This window comes from Cyprinus carpio, chromosome B9 (assembly GCF_018340385.1).
Source record: "Cyprinus carpio isolate SPL01 chromosome B9, ASM1834038v1, whole genome shotgun sequence".
Lineage (NCBI taxonomy): Eukaryota > Metazoa > Chordata > Actinopteri > Cypriniformes > Cyprinidae > Cyprinus > Cyprinus carpio.
The window spans coordinates 23,925,577-23,938,901 of record NC_056605.1 but is presented as its reverse complement, the minus strand read 5'-3'; the positions used below and the strand labels follow the sequence as shown (position 1 = coordinate 23,938,901).

At 38.3% G+C, this 13,325-nt stretch overlaps 1 protein-coding gene across 2 annotated transcripts; it reads right to left on the bottom strand.

Moving 5' to 3' along the window:
* Nucleotides 1-307: 307 nt before the first annotated feature.
* LOC109088798 (oxysterol-binding protein-related protein 11-like) lies at nt 308-12,797 on the bottom strand. Of its 2 annotated transcripts, none has more exons than XM_042731701.1 (13): nt 12,435-12,797; nt 11,994-12,061; nt 11,699-11,874; nt 11,431-11,510; nt 10,625-10,834; nt 10,307-10,505; nt 7,822-7,964; nt 5,607-5,747; nt 4,843-5,296; nt 4,579-4,765; nt 3,789-3,971; nt 3,279-3,432; nt 308-2,663 (listed from the first exon to the last, which is right to left on the bottom strand). In XM_042731701.1, the coding sequence occupies exons 2-13, from the start codon at nt 12,053-12,055 to the stop codon at nt 2,580-2,582; spliced, it is 2,073 nt and encodes a 690-aa protein (XP_042587635.1). In that variant the 5' UTR covers nt 12,056-12,061; nt 12,435-12,797; the 3' UTR covers nt 308-2,579. The 2 variants fall into 2 exon arrangements, with proteins under 2 accessions (XP_042587635.1, XP_042587636.1); XM_042731702.1 differs by having other exon boundaries at nt 10,625-10,813; nt 12,435-12,786.
* Between the last annotated feature and the right edge of the window lie 528 nt (nt 12,798-13,325).

Sequence of the window (13,325 nt, the reverse complement as noted above, 5' to 3'; positions counted from 1 at the left end):
GTCGCAATTACCTTTATTATTATTTTTACTCTAAGGCAGAGAATGGGTTCCTTAGTTTTGCCTTTCCTAGGTTATTTATTTTAAATGGTCCTTCAATGTGACAAAGCAAGTACAAAACATCCCATATTTTAATTAATATTAGATCATAATGCTACATGCATAATCCTAAAAGAATTGGCAAAATGTCATTTAGCATGTCACACTGCAGGACATTTCAACTTCCCATGGAGCTTCTTTTATATACCAGTTAGTGAAATATTTGCAACATTTCTTGATATCACACGAAAGAAAGAAAGTTCACTAATAGTTGAAATCCTCCAATATATTAACAATTTTATTTTTTCAATCATATTTTTCTGAGGCTACAGGGAGTGTATTTAAAACATCAGTGCAGTTGATGATTTGAGTGGAGAGCACAGCTGTACCAAATGCTTCGTGGGAATTCTGTATTTTGCTGACAGGAAAATGAAAGAAGATATGTCCAAAGGCTGTGGCTTCAGTCTTACTCTGTTTTAATGAGAAAGCTGACGGCTGTGAGGTGGAATGGGAGGAAGACTAACACAAATAAGGCACCACAAGTTTCTCAGCACAACCAATGCCAGGGCTGAAGCTGAGATTATGAGAGATGCAACACTTCAGCCAGCACCGTCACTCCAACTGTGAACAATGAAGCATTTAAACACAAAATCTTGAAGAACTTTGAAACCTCAAATTTGACGTGGTTAAAACGTTTAGAAAATGTATCACTGACATGACCAGCTAACTAAAAACCTGTACCTTTAGCAAAGAATAGCTGCTATCAACACATATTGATTGCGCCTAAAGGAATTTGCTCAAAAATGAAAATTCTGGCATCATTTACTCACCCTCATGTCATTCCAAAGCCCATATTAGTTTCTTATTTTCTGTGAAATGTCAGGATGAATGTCCAAGCTGTTTTTTTGCAAGAAAAGTGAATTGTGACTCCATAAAACACCATAAAAGTGCTCTATAAAACTTGTATACAATGAAGTCTTCTGAAACCATATAATAGTTTTAATGCCCTGCTGAAAAAATAAAAACAGTCTAACTTAGTTTGGTGGCCTTGGCTGGTTTTCCAATCTGACCAGCTGAAAAGTGCCAAAGTCCACTTAAAAACCCGGCTGGTGTTTTGGCTGACCAAGCTGAGAAACCATCTAAGACCATGTTTTTTTTCCCCCAGCAGGACTGAAAAAGACTGAAATCTAGTCAGACAGGCATCTTAATGCTTGAACTGAACTGAGCAAATGACATTTAAGACTGAAATCTGAAAGGATGACTTTTAATGTAGCGCACAAGTCATATGGACTACAAAGAACAACATAAGGGTGAGTCAGATCGTTCATTTTTGGGTAATTATCCCTTTAAAAAAAAAAAACAATGTTATCAATGTCAATCGAGGTAGAATCGAAGTGGAACGTAGCTGTCTGCAGTCATAAAATTAAACTGCATTACTTTGACAGATCAGATTAGTTTCTGTCAGAACATTTGACAGCGCTTACTGTATTTCCAATAATACTGTCTAATCGGGTTGTATTTACACATTATTATGCATATAGAGAATATTATAAGGCTGGCTCTTTTCTAGGTCTAAACAGTTAAAGTGCTCAACATACCCATTAAAAGGATAGTTCACCTAAAAGGAAAATTTGGTTACATTTATTCACTCTTATGTCATTATAACTTTTGGACCCCATTGACTTTCATTGTATGAAAAAAATATTTGTGTTCCACAGAAGAAAGAAAGTCCTACAGATTTTAAATGACATGAGGGTGAGCAAATGATCACAGAATTTTTTGGGGGGTGAACTATCCCTTTAAAATCTCTCTGAAACTAAAGCCAACATAATTGTTCGCTGAACATCAAGCAGAAACAGAAGAGCAGGCCTGAACCCGAACACTTCCATCCGGCCCAGACTTTGTGTTTAGCGCCTGCAAGCTTCATTTACCAGAGCGAGAGCGAGAAAAAGACAGCAGAATACAAAAGCCAAGCCAACGGTTTCTTTCTCATCAACACTCCAGCTGCATCTGGCTAAGCAATAACAACTCACATCTCTCCAGTTATCAATGCAACTAGAAACCAGTCCTTTTCAACTCCACCTTCCTGAACGAGCTCCCCTAATCCTGCATTTCATTTGATATCATATAAATAACGATTTTAAAAGAATCAGAAAACTTTGACCGTACCGTGGTCAAATACACTACACCACAGTATGGTTAGATTAAGAAGTTCACCTCAAACACAATCCCCCGAGCCCTCTTTACATACGACACTCGTTAAGGCAACATCAACAAACAATATCTGTGTGCAGATTGAAGAAATCATTCACTGTGTAGCTCTACAAAAATCTTACCACCGAAGGATGCAAAATATGAAACAACAGAGTGCAATCCCGCAAGTCCACAAAGCGTGTTACAAACACTCGAACTGAAGTTATGCTTCAGGAATCATACAAAGGAGAGTGTATGTCTTCATCTGTGAGAGAGGGAACACCGGAGCAGAGGTTTACTGCAGCAGGAGGCTGTACAATGCCTGGACTCAGGTCTTAAAAGGTCAGTGGTCATGGGTTTTGTGGCGGGGACACTGGGGAAGAGCTATGGGTCGCCGTTTTCCACAGTGCTTGGTAATACACCCAGTCTTCACCCTAAAAAAAGACAAAAGAAAAAGAGAGAACTTAAAAATCATAATACTAAGTAGATGAGTTCTGATAAGTTCCTGATGACCTCTGTAGACTCCTTTTTAGCCACTTTTAAGACACACAATAACAATAACAGAAACACTGATGTATTTTATGTTGTAGAATAAATCGTGAAAATATCTCAAGCTTGCATCAACCTCAGACTTTATTTCAGGCCAAAGAAACCTTAAAAAAAAAACACTGACTTCAGGACGATGGAACCAGAAGTGCTTATTTCCTGCAGCACTCCATTCCAGCTTTACTTTGACACTCAACACACAGTGTTGTTTCTTACCCATTCCCAAGAGAAACAGGGCATTAATTGAGACAAAATGTACCATGAAACTTTAAATGTAGCCAAGAGTGGGATGTGTTGAAAAGTACAAGAATCTGTCACATTTCACGGACACTTGATTACTTGGAAAAACTACAAACAGTGGAAAACAGGCAATCCTCACTCAGAGTTAAACTACAATAACAGTTCATCCAAAACATCTTCAGTAGCGTTTCTTTTATAATAGACTATTTTCAATATATGCAAATTATCATGATTTTAAAAATAAGATGCAGATGTGTTCTTACTTTGCGCTCAAAGTATTTGGTCCTCCATGGTGTCTGTGTCTCTGCGCGAAGCCTTTCCTCCTTCCTCTGCCTTTCTTCCAGGAAGTGCTTGTGTTCCGTGGCTTTATCCATATCTCTTTCCTTGAGAGACTCGGTCACATGCTGCCACAGTCGCCTGTAGGGAGAAGAGTCACAGATTAAAGACGGAGCCTTCGCACCACATCAACACACTATCAGTAAATACTTCTGAATCCACAGACAACAAGACAGCTATGCAGAAATTATGATTTTCACTTATAGTTCCTCAAAAAAAAAAAAAAACATATGCTGACCCTCATTTTGTTCCAAACCCATATAACTTACCTTCTCAGTCATTCACAATTTTTTTGAACTATTCCTTTAAATCACTTGTTTTGCTGTTCAGTTAGCTTATTTAAAACACGTGCCATCATATCGACATTAACACTGTTGACACTGTATAGTTCAATCGTGTGGCTTGAATATAACAGTAAACTGATTGGCTGGTGTTACCTAGACTCATAGGGTCCTTGCAGCTCATTGGGCCGTACTCTTTTTCTGGTGACGGGGAGTTTGGTAACGTCTACGACATGTGTCTCCCCGCTGGTGTAGGTAAACTCCAGCACGCCGTTCCACTCGCCCTGCACACGGCACACCACGGAGTTGGTGGGGTTGTGTTTGACCTCTGCGTTCACTCTGAGGAACAAAGCACAGGTTTTTGTTACAGTCCACTGGCTCAGCTTTCTGATTAAAGTGCTCAAATCATAAAGAACCCAAATTAACTTTATGTTGACTTTTAAAGATGAAATGAAAATTCACCCCACCCTGTTTATTTTTTTGATAATCTTTTTTGTATATACAAGTGATCCTGTCACTTAGAACTGCAACACCCCAAAAAGACCATTTTCTGATACTAAAGCTGGCATCTAGAAACTTTCTCAGCCAGTTGCACTTGTCACCTTCATTTGTATAGAATCTCTGACTATTTCAGTCTGATCTTTGCTAGATAGTTTTGTGAACCAATGTAATGGAGCAGTGCAAACTATACTGAACCCCACAGCAAACGCACACTGAAGTCTTTAAGGCAAAGCGCCCAAAAAACAGGCAGTTTAATGCTAGGGGTCAGAAAGAAGGTGGAAATTTATTAATGATGAATACAGTCACGTTTGATTAATTTAATGCATCCTTTTAATGGTAGTGTATACTAATTAACAGTTCTTCAGGGCTGCTGTATAAATTTACATTGAAAACACTATACGGTCTCACAGAGATGGAAAATGGAGTCGTGTAATGTGATCCTGACCTGTGTAGCTTGCCCCCATAGAAAGGCTTTGTCTGGAAGGTGATGACTGCAGAGTAGCCTGTCTTGGCACAGTTGACATTGACCTTTCCTCCCAGTTCCACCCAGGGCACAGTGAGGATAGAGCGGGCGTAAGCAGAGGGCAGACTGAAGGTGTATTCCTCACCGTGCTCTAATAGGTGTAGATTACCTGCGAGCACAGGAATGAACATTTCTAATAATCAACAATGGACATGCAAAAATGAGTGCAAGTCAGGCGGAACTTACCTTCTCCAATCATAGAGACGCCAATGGACATGCCCATGAACTTGCTCTTGGTCCACACGTGGGTGTTGACACACATCTGTCTCTCCTGGCATTCTGCATAAAAGCCTGACACAGGAGGATGATGGGAAACCTGCTCAGCCACAAAGCGGACATTGTAGCAGTCTGATGCGCACAAGGTCCCTTCTTTTGGGACTGCTGACGGAGGCGTTGCCGCTTTGGGTACTTTCCAAGAGCAGTGGAAGGTCTCTCCAATGATGGGGTTGTAGGGCTTCTTGGCAATGGCACCTTTGCGACCTTCGTGGAAGGAAGTGAGGTAATACTCCACAAATCGGACCATACGGTCCATCGGGCTGGAGCCATCGGTGATGGCCACGAAAAGGTCTGGATGGGACATGAAGTCTGCATACATTTCCAACAAGGAGCGCTTCTCCAGAATGAAGGTAGGTAGGACCACCTATAAGCCCATTTAAAACACTGCATTATTTCATAATGAAGAAATCGTACACTGTAAAAAAAATATTTTGATGAAAGCATAATCAAAACAAAGACTATTGGAGTATTTTTTATTTTTAAGATAACACTATTTCAGTTTTTCTACTTTAAAATTTCATATTCAGTGCGTTACTTGCAATTTCTTGGTAATTATGCAGGTTTTTTAGTGTATAACAGATTTCATTCAAAGTGGTATGATTAAAAACTTCATCTGAGGTTTGAGAAAGACACAAGATGAAATGAGAGCCATTAATGAGATGGAGCTGATATACCCTGGTGAGGTCCATGCCCAGTTTGAGCTGAGAGAGGAGGTGCAGAATGACACTGCGCTCCTCTTCGACAGCACCCAGATCCTCCTCCTCGGACGGAGTTGAATCATCTACCTCCTGTGTGGCATCAATCTCCTCCTGCTCCTGAAACCCAAACCAAACGTCATGAACACATCCTACTTAACACTATATTCGAACTAGCTTCAAAGTCTCTACAGAGTTTTGACACCTTTTGACAAAAGACCTTTCCATAACTTTTCAGTAATTACAAACTACCTTTTTTAGTTTGTTTTACATTTTATAGAGATAGAGGCTTAATTATCTAATGAAAAGCCAATGGAGAAATATTAAAAAAACAGCATTTTATTGAACTGAGAATATTTAAAATATAAAAAAATTCGTTAATAGACATAAAAGTAAAATAAAATACAAATATTATATGAACTAATAAAGAATGGTTGGCAACTAACAGAAAAAAAAAAAATTTTTTTACCATGACATTCATAAACATGATCACTTAAGTAACAGCACACCTATTTCAAGAGGCTGCACAAAATGAGGCATCATTTGTTTTTGTTTGTTTAAAACTCAAACCCTAAGTACGAGTAACAGCCTCAGCAAACACCACTAATGACACCTGCCAAAAACAGCTGTACATAACGTAGAATGTTTATATATTTTTCTGTATATGATTCTTTTTGAAATGTAAATCTATCTGTTATGCTGCCTAAAATGATGGATGATACAGTCATGTGAAGCAAAATATTGTTCAAGGATATTCAGAGGAAAACAACCTACAGCACAGCAAACATTTAACACTGCAGACAAATTTACTCGGGTTAATAGGGAGCCCTGTCTACAGTCTGATTTTCAGGAAGGCTCAGGACAGCTGCTTGTTTACGTGAAGCAAAGGATCACTCTTGAGATTCACAGTCTCTGTCTTTTCCAAAACAATAATGTCAGTTAGCACCAGCATCTGTTATGAAAACATCTGTGCTGCTGTGTTAACATACAGAGGCCCCAAAACATATTCAGATACTTCAGACAGTCAAAATGCACGAATGTCATTCATCTTATAACAAAATATTAAACCATTCTTAATGTTTTTTTGTTTTGTTTTTATTAAAAACAAATATAGCACACTTTTTAAGCCAAATATTTCACAAAAGCAGGTATTAAAATTATTAAAAATTAATGATAAAAAAAAGGATGCATTTATCGGATCAGAAAATACAGTTATAACAGTAATATTGATAACTATAATTACAATTTAAAATAACTGTCTTGTATTTCAATATATATTTCAAAATGTAAAAATATATTCTGAAATATTCAAAATTAATAAATGTAATGAATTCATTAGGATTCTTTTCCTGTGATCAAAGCTGAATTTTCAGCGTCATTATTCCAAGCTTTAGTGTCACATGATCCTTCAGAAATCATTCTAATATGCTGATTTGCTGCTCAAGAAGCATTTCTTCTTATTATCCTTATTGTTGAAATAAAGTTGTGTTGCTTAATATTTTTGTGGAAACTTTCAGGATTGCTTGATTAATTGAATTTCCAAATTAACAGAATTTATTTTAAAATATAATTTTTGGGTAAAGTAAGTTTTGTACATTGATCTCCATGAAAAGTGTCAACACAAGCGTAAACATTGTGTCTCTGTGGTGCTATAAAAACTTAAGCATCCTGACCAGCCTGCTACAACTGGTGCAACTCAACCAATGGAGTAAGATCAGGACCAAAAACATTTTGTGGCCTCGCCATTGGCAGACAAGCTTTAAGGCATTGAACTACACCTGTGATTACACTACTAGGCTACTAAACCAGATGTTTAGAATATACTGCAAACACAAAAATCACCAGCGCTGTTAGTTCTGAGAAAAGCATCATTTGTTTGCAGATGCCTGCTGATTTGATATCTTATCTAATGCAACAACACTGATACATACTTAAGGGAGACTTAAGTATTTAAATAGACATTTAGTCATTATAAATACAATTAAAAAGGTCTAATCTAAGACAAGCTCAGATCCTCAGAAATCCCTCACTTTTTGACCAATGACTTTTCAAATCATGCATAATCATTCAATAAGGACTTTTGAAGATTATTCAAACTCAGATTTGTTTTCAAATCAATTCAAACACATTTGTAAAATAATACCACAGTTAGCAAGAATGATTAAAAAAAAAGTTTAGATAAAGCAAATCTTACTCCAGCGATATCACAGGAGTCCATTTCTAAAGGTTCCAGAACGGTTCCCTCTGTTTTATCATCATCTTTGGAGATGCTGGGTAGCGTCCCTCCATTCTTCAGGATGTCTGGAAGTTTTGGCTCCAGCCACTCGAGTGCAGGGCCTACAGGGCACACAAAACCTTGCTCAGGGGTGCTCATATCACCGGCCCACCAGCACGATGCCCACAAGCCAACAGCAGCCTCTAACGCCACAGGAATTCTGGGTGTTTAGCGCTCTGACAACTGACACAGAGCTCTGAGTGGAAACCTGAGCCCAGGGTCTCACCGTCTGCACGGAGCCCTGCCCATTGTTGACTTGTTTACTTATTGGCACGGAGACTAATCTGGTGGTTTTTGTTTTGTTCCAGTCATTAGGAAGTTCAGAAAGTTCACAAGGTGGCTCACTACTTTTTACAGTAGAAATGCGGGTGAACCTGGAACTGTGGGATGTTTACATCTCGTTTCTTTCTAGTCAGAGAGTAATAAAATATGTATGCTTCATGACTGGGTAGTGTCAGACAGCTAGAAGGCTTCAGTTTTGCAAAACTCCAAGGGTTTTGGGGCCAGAAGAATCCCCAAACATGCAAATCTGACAGGAAACAACTTCATCCAAGAATAGACGACGGTATGGTAACACAATTTGGGAAGTCTGTCAACCGCCGCGCTTGAGTGACGCCAGCAGAGCTCTGGTTACCTGCAGAAGTCTATCAGTGGTGGATACAGTTCCTCATTAATTATAAAACAATATTCCACTCCCTGAGCAGGGCCCTAGGTCGTAAATTCTACATGCACAAACATGACCTGAGATTATTAGTTTTGCGACCACAAACGCTTGTGGTTTTTCTAGAATATCAAATGGAAAATTAACTACCATTTTTCTGTTCGGCTATTGGCTATCTTGGTGCACCCAGACACTGTGACGTATGCAGAAGGGCTTGTGGCGTTGTGTATTTTGATTCCATTGCATTGACCTGGATTACACATAAGGATCAGTGAGTCGCAGTTAATATGTGATTTAAGGTATTCAATAACTGTCTGATAGCGGATTTGCAGAAAGAGAGTATGTGTGGTTCTCTAAAAGACTGTACATTATTAATTTTTGGATTGCATTTCGGCAGCCAACAGATGAGAGTTACACAAATTACACTATGATGGTATTCAACAAAAAGGGAGGCTGTATTCATTAAATTCTGAAGTTAAATCATGACATGGCTTTTGTACTTCTAAACAGTTGAGGCTAAAAAGATGAATGCATTTGAATACATGACTAGTTCCAGACTGTTATATCAGTGAGGGCTGTGTTTTCCAAAAGAACACGAAGCCTATGGTGCATATGATGCAGTCCTTGACAATTAATCAGTGAATGTTTGTGTGTTCTGATTGTATGCAGCACCAGCAGCTTTGCATATCTTTCCAAATCACCTAATATTAAAAACAAGCACCTGCAGTCGCCTCACAACATAATTTAGGCTTTACAAAGGTATTTGTTATTGAAGGATGGGAGAGTTGCACTAAAATGGAAAAGTCCTGCATCTTGTGAGTGAAGGTTTGGTCACATTCACCATTTCGTCATTTTAGCAGGAATCGCATGATTAGGAGTTTTACATGAGGGCAAAAAAGTTCCTCATTCTGATTTCGCTCATATTCAATTTGGTTAAGAGAATTTGCTGTGTCGACCAACAGAAAGCTGCTTGACTTGAAATAGACTTCTGTGTGAGCTACGCTTAATGCATTACTACCTTAATTACAATTATTTTAATTTGATTACACCGAAATTTCACTAAAATAACTGCACTGTAAGTGCACTTACACACTGCATCTCATTTCGAATGTGAAGATGATGTTTACATTAAGTCTTAAAAGCACAGCAAAAAAAAAAAACCCATTTAATTCTAAAGATCAAGGAGAAGGTGGAAAATGGTTATGTAAAGCTTAATTATAACTAACCTAAACTAGACCTTAATCCTTAAATATATAAATATATGATAGGATATATAGGATATGGCCACTCTAAAAATTAACAAAATGCTGCCAATTTTATGCTAAACAAAAAGAGACTCATGCTGAATGACACATAGGAGCAGCACCAATCAATAATTTCTGTGATGGAAGCTGTGCTTATAAATAACCCTCTTACTGTCTTTTACTGGAAGAGAAATGCATTCACTTAACATCTAAGCACTGCAGTAGCATGAGACAAAGCATAAAGTAAAAAGTCAGGTCTATATTGGTAGAGCCAGACAAAAGAAAAACTGCCAGATGTCTAGTATTACGTACCTCATTTTACATTATTTTAAACATTTAAAAAAAAAAAGTTTTTCTATTATCCATTATACACAGGGCATGTACACATGTAATGCATAAGTGACATAAAATGAAGAGATGTAAACATATCTACTGTTACAGTTAACATAATGCAGAAAACCACAAGTTCAACACACACACAAAAAAAAAAAAACCTCACCAACAAGAGGAACTTTCTGCCGAGCCACTTGCTGGAGCTGCAGGATATGCAGGCAGTCGCTGAGGCAGGTCATGGTGGCCAAAGAAGTAGCTTTCAGCAGCAGCAAGTCTTGGTCCAAGGGAGAGGGACCCTGGGAGGAGGGCAGACCCTCAATACTCTGGATCAGGTCTCTGTGCTGGCCCTGCGCCTGGCTCATCATCTGAAGAAGGAGCATTTGTTGGTTAATGAACATCCTACACCTCGAAATTTCAGATCAGATACTAATGAAGTTACAAAGAGACATGCAGCTGGGCCTCTACAAGCATCATTCAGTCTCACCTCTCTGGCCTCCAGCAAGTGATCAGGCAGCAGCGACTTCCTGCTGGAGTAAAGAGATGAGCCACGCTGCAGTTGGGACAGGCCCAGCAGGGCGTTTGAGTTCTGGTTGATCCTGTGTTGAGATCCTGGAGAGCTGCCACTGCCCTGAGACGCCATGGAGAGACTGCGGGTCTGGAGCGGTGGGTTTGTCTGTGGGATTATGGATAATTGCTGAAAGAATTAGATCACCCAGAAATTACAATTTTATCATCATTTCGCTCCAAATCTGTATTTTTAAGAAACACTAAAGCAGAGATTAAAAAAAAAAAAAAAAAAAAAAAGGTAGAAAGCTGGTGATGATTTTGACAGCAAAGCTACAAGAAGAACAAATAAATGTACGCTTTATAATTTGTGGGCTATAATCAAAATCTTCTGATGTTTTGAGAAACAGACCCACAATATAAGTCATTATTCACTGATTATCTTTCCCTGAGCTGCATCTCATCCAGTCACACACATTCAAGTCAAATATGCAGTGTAAAGTCACATCATACAAGTTTGTTTTTAACACCATTACAGTCTCTTTGCTTATCATCATGGCACGAACTAGTAAAATATCAGACTTGGTGTCATTGGTGTTGGTTCTCTGAAATGTATCAGTTTTGAATGACATGATGGTGAAAAAATTGTGACAGAATTTTAAACTCTGAAATAACTATTTTCGGTGCATTGTAATTTAACAGATTGTCTGTCTGTTCCTGTAACTTAAATCACTGAGCAGTACGGTGGTGTTAACTGCATTACAGGTGTCTGGATGTAAGTCTCACTTTGCCCATGGCCTCTGTGTGGTGCTGCGCACAGATCTGCAGTCGGCTGACCCAGTGCTGTCGCTCCTTTGCATCTGAGGCTGAAGTTATACAAACAGGTAATAAATATAAATTATTACAGTATATTTGGATAATATTAGCTCAGATCAGACAAGTGAAACATGTTCATATAAGCTGGATTTTTTTTTTAAATCTTGCGGTATGATTAAGAGAGCAGAAGTGAAACCATCTAGCAAACAAGAAGGGTTGAAAGAGGTCATGCGACAACCTCTAAGTTTGTATTGCTCTCCGCTGATGGCATTGACAGTGAAGGTGTGTGAATCCTCATCGCTGGGAGAAATCACTGCTCCGGCTAATGGCAGCGAGCCCCTGGGCTTCTGATTTCTTGACTGCTCATTCACAAAATATTCCAACAGCCCTGCCTCATTGTTGAGCACAAAATATCTATAATTGAAACATAACAGTTCATTAAATATTTTAACGATTGCATTTTACCCGCAGAATTCTAACGGTTCCCTCAAATCAGCACAGATTTCATTCATATTAATATACTTCAGACTCACCGATACTGCCATCCAGTCACAAGATTGGTGTACTTCATCAAATACCCATCCACCTTTTCCATCAGATCCTTAAAAAAGAAAACATCATGCTATAAAACAACTACGTTAGTGTGTGCAAGACTGTAATACCATTACCTAAATCAACCCTAAATTGTATAATATGAACAAAGACCATTCACAGGATGCTGGGATATATCCATAACATCCATACAACTGCTGGTGTTTATGTATATATAATAAAAGTGAAAGGAGACTGAGACGGTCATTCTGCCTAACATTTTATCACATATCAGAGTAGCATGCATTTAAGTCCAGTTTACTCCGGAAATGGAATATTATACAAGCCTCCCCTCGTATTAGAAAAATAGCATTTGCTATTTGATACCGAACAGTTAACATGGCTCATAAGTAAACACTGTTTGTTTGTATGAAGTAACTTACCTGTACTGCCAGGATTTGGAGCCTGTCCTACAGGAACTCTGTGAGCCGCCGTGAAGCTCCAGCACGGCTTCGGTCTGCATGATCGGGTCCTTCCTGTGATCTACAACACTGTTATCACTTCACCTGCCGCGCTAAACACCCACCAGCCGGATTCATATGGCGGAGCTCAAGGCAAAATGATTGGTTATGGCGGCTGCTTTAATCATCGCACTGGTTCAATGCTCTGAATTACTGAACCACTGGCATGTTTATGTCTCGCGCAGCCATGACAGAGCGTGAAGTCATTCGCGACCCGCATCATGTGACACGAGGTGGTCTGAAAACACTTAAATTAAATAGCTCAAACGGGATGATTTAATTATATTTATTTTAACTCATAGCATATTGATTATATCAGTATAGCTTACTAGAATTAAAAGTTTAGCGTTATTTTACATACGAAGCGCCACATAATCTACCTTTCAAATTAAAAGTCCTGGGTGGCGCCCAGCGCGTTAGATCAGCTCTCATTCTGATTGGCCAGATGTAATGATACCACCCTAGTGACGGTCAAGTCAAATTATATATATTATATATATTAAAATTACAAATAACATATATTATTTGATATATTTGTCAAATATTTGTTTATTTTTACAAATTTATTTTTATACCTATTTTTTTTGTTTTTATTGTCAGCAAATCTAAAACAAAACCTTTTTTTAAAAAATAGATCATCCATGTTTCTTTTAAATTATGATGCATGCGGTATCATTTCTGCACTTTTTTTTAACACAAGTAAAATCATGTAATGTATTGGATTTTACCACATTCAAACATTGACTTAAAAGGTAAAGTAAAAAAAAACAAAACATTTCTTTGTCATAATTCATTTTATTGGGAAAATAAACA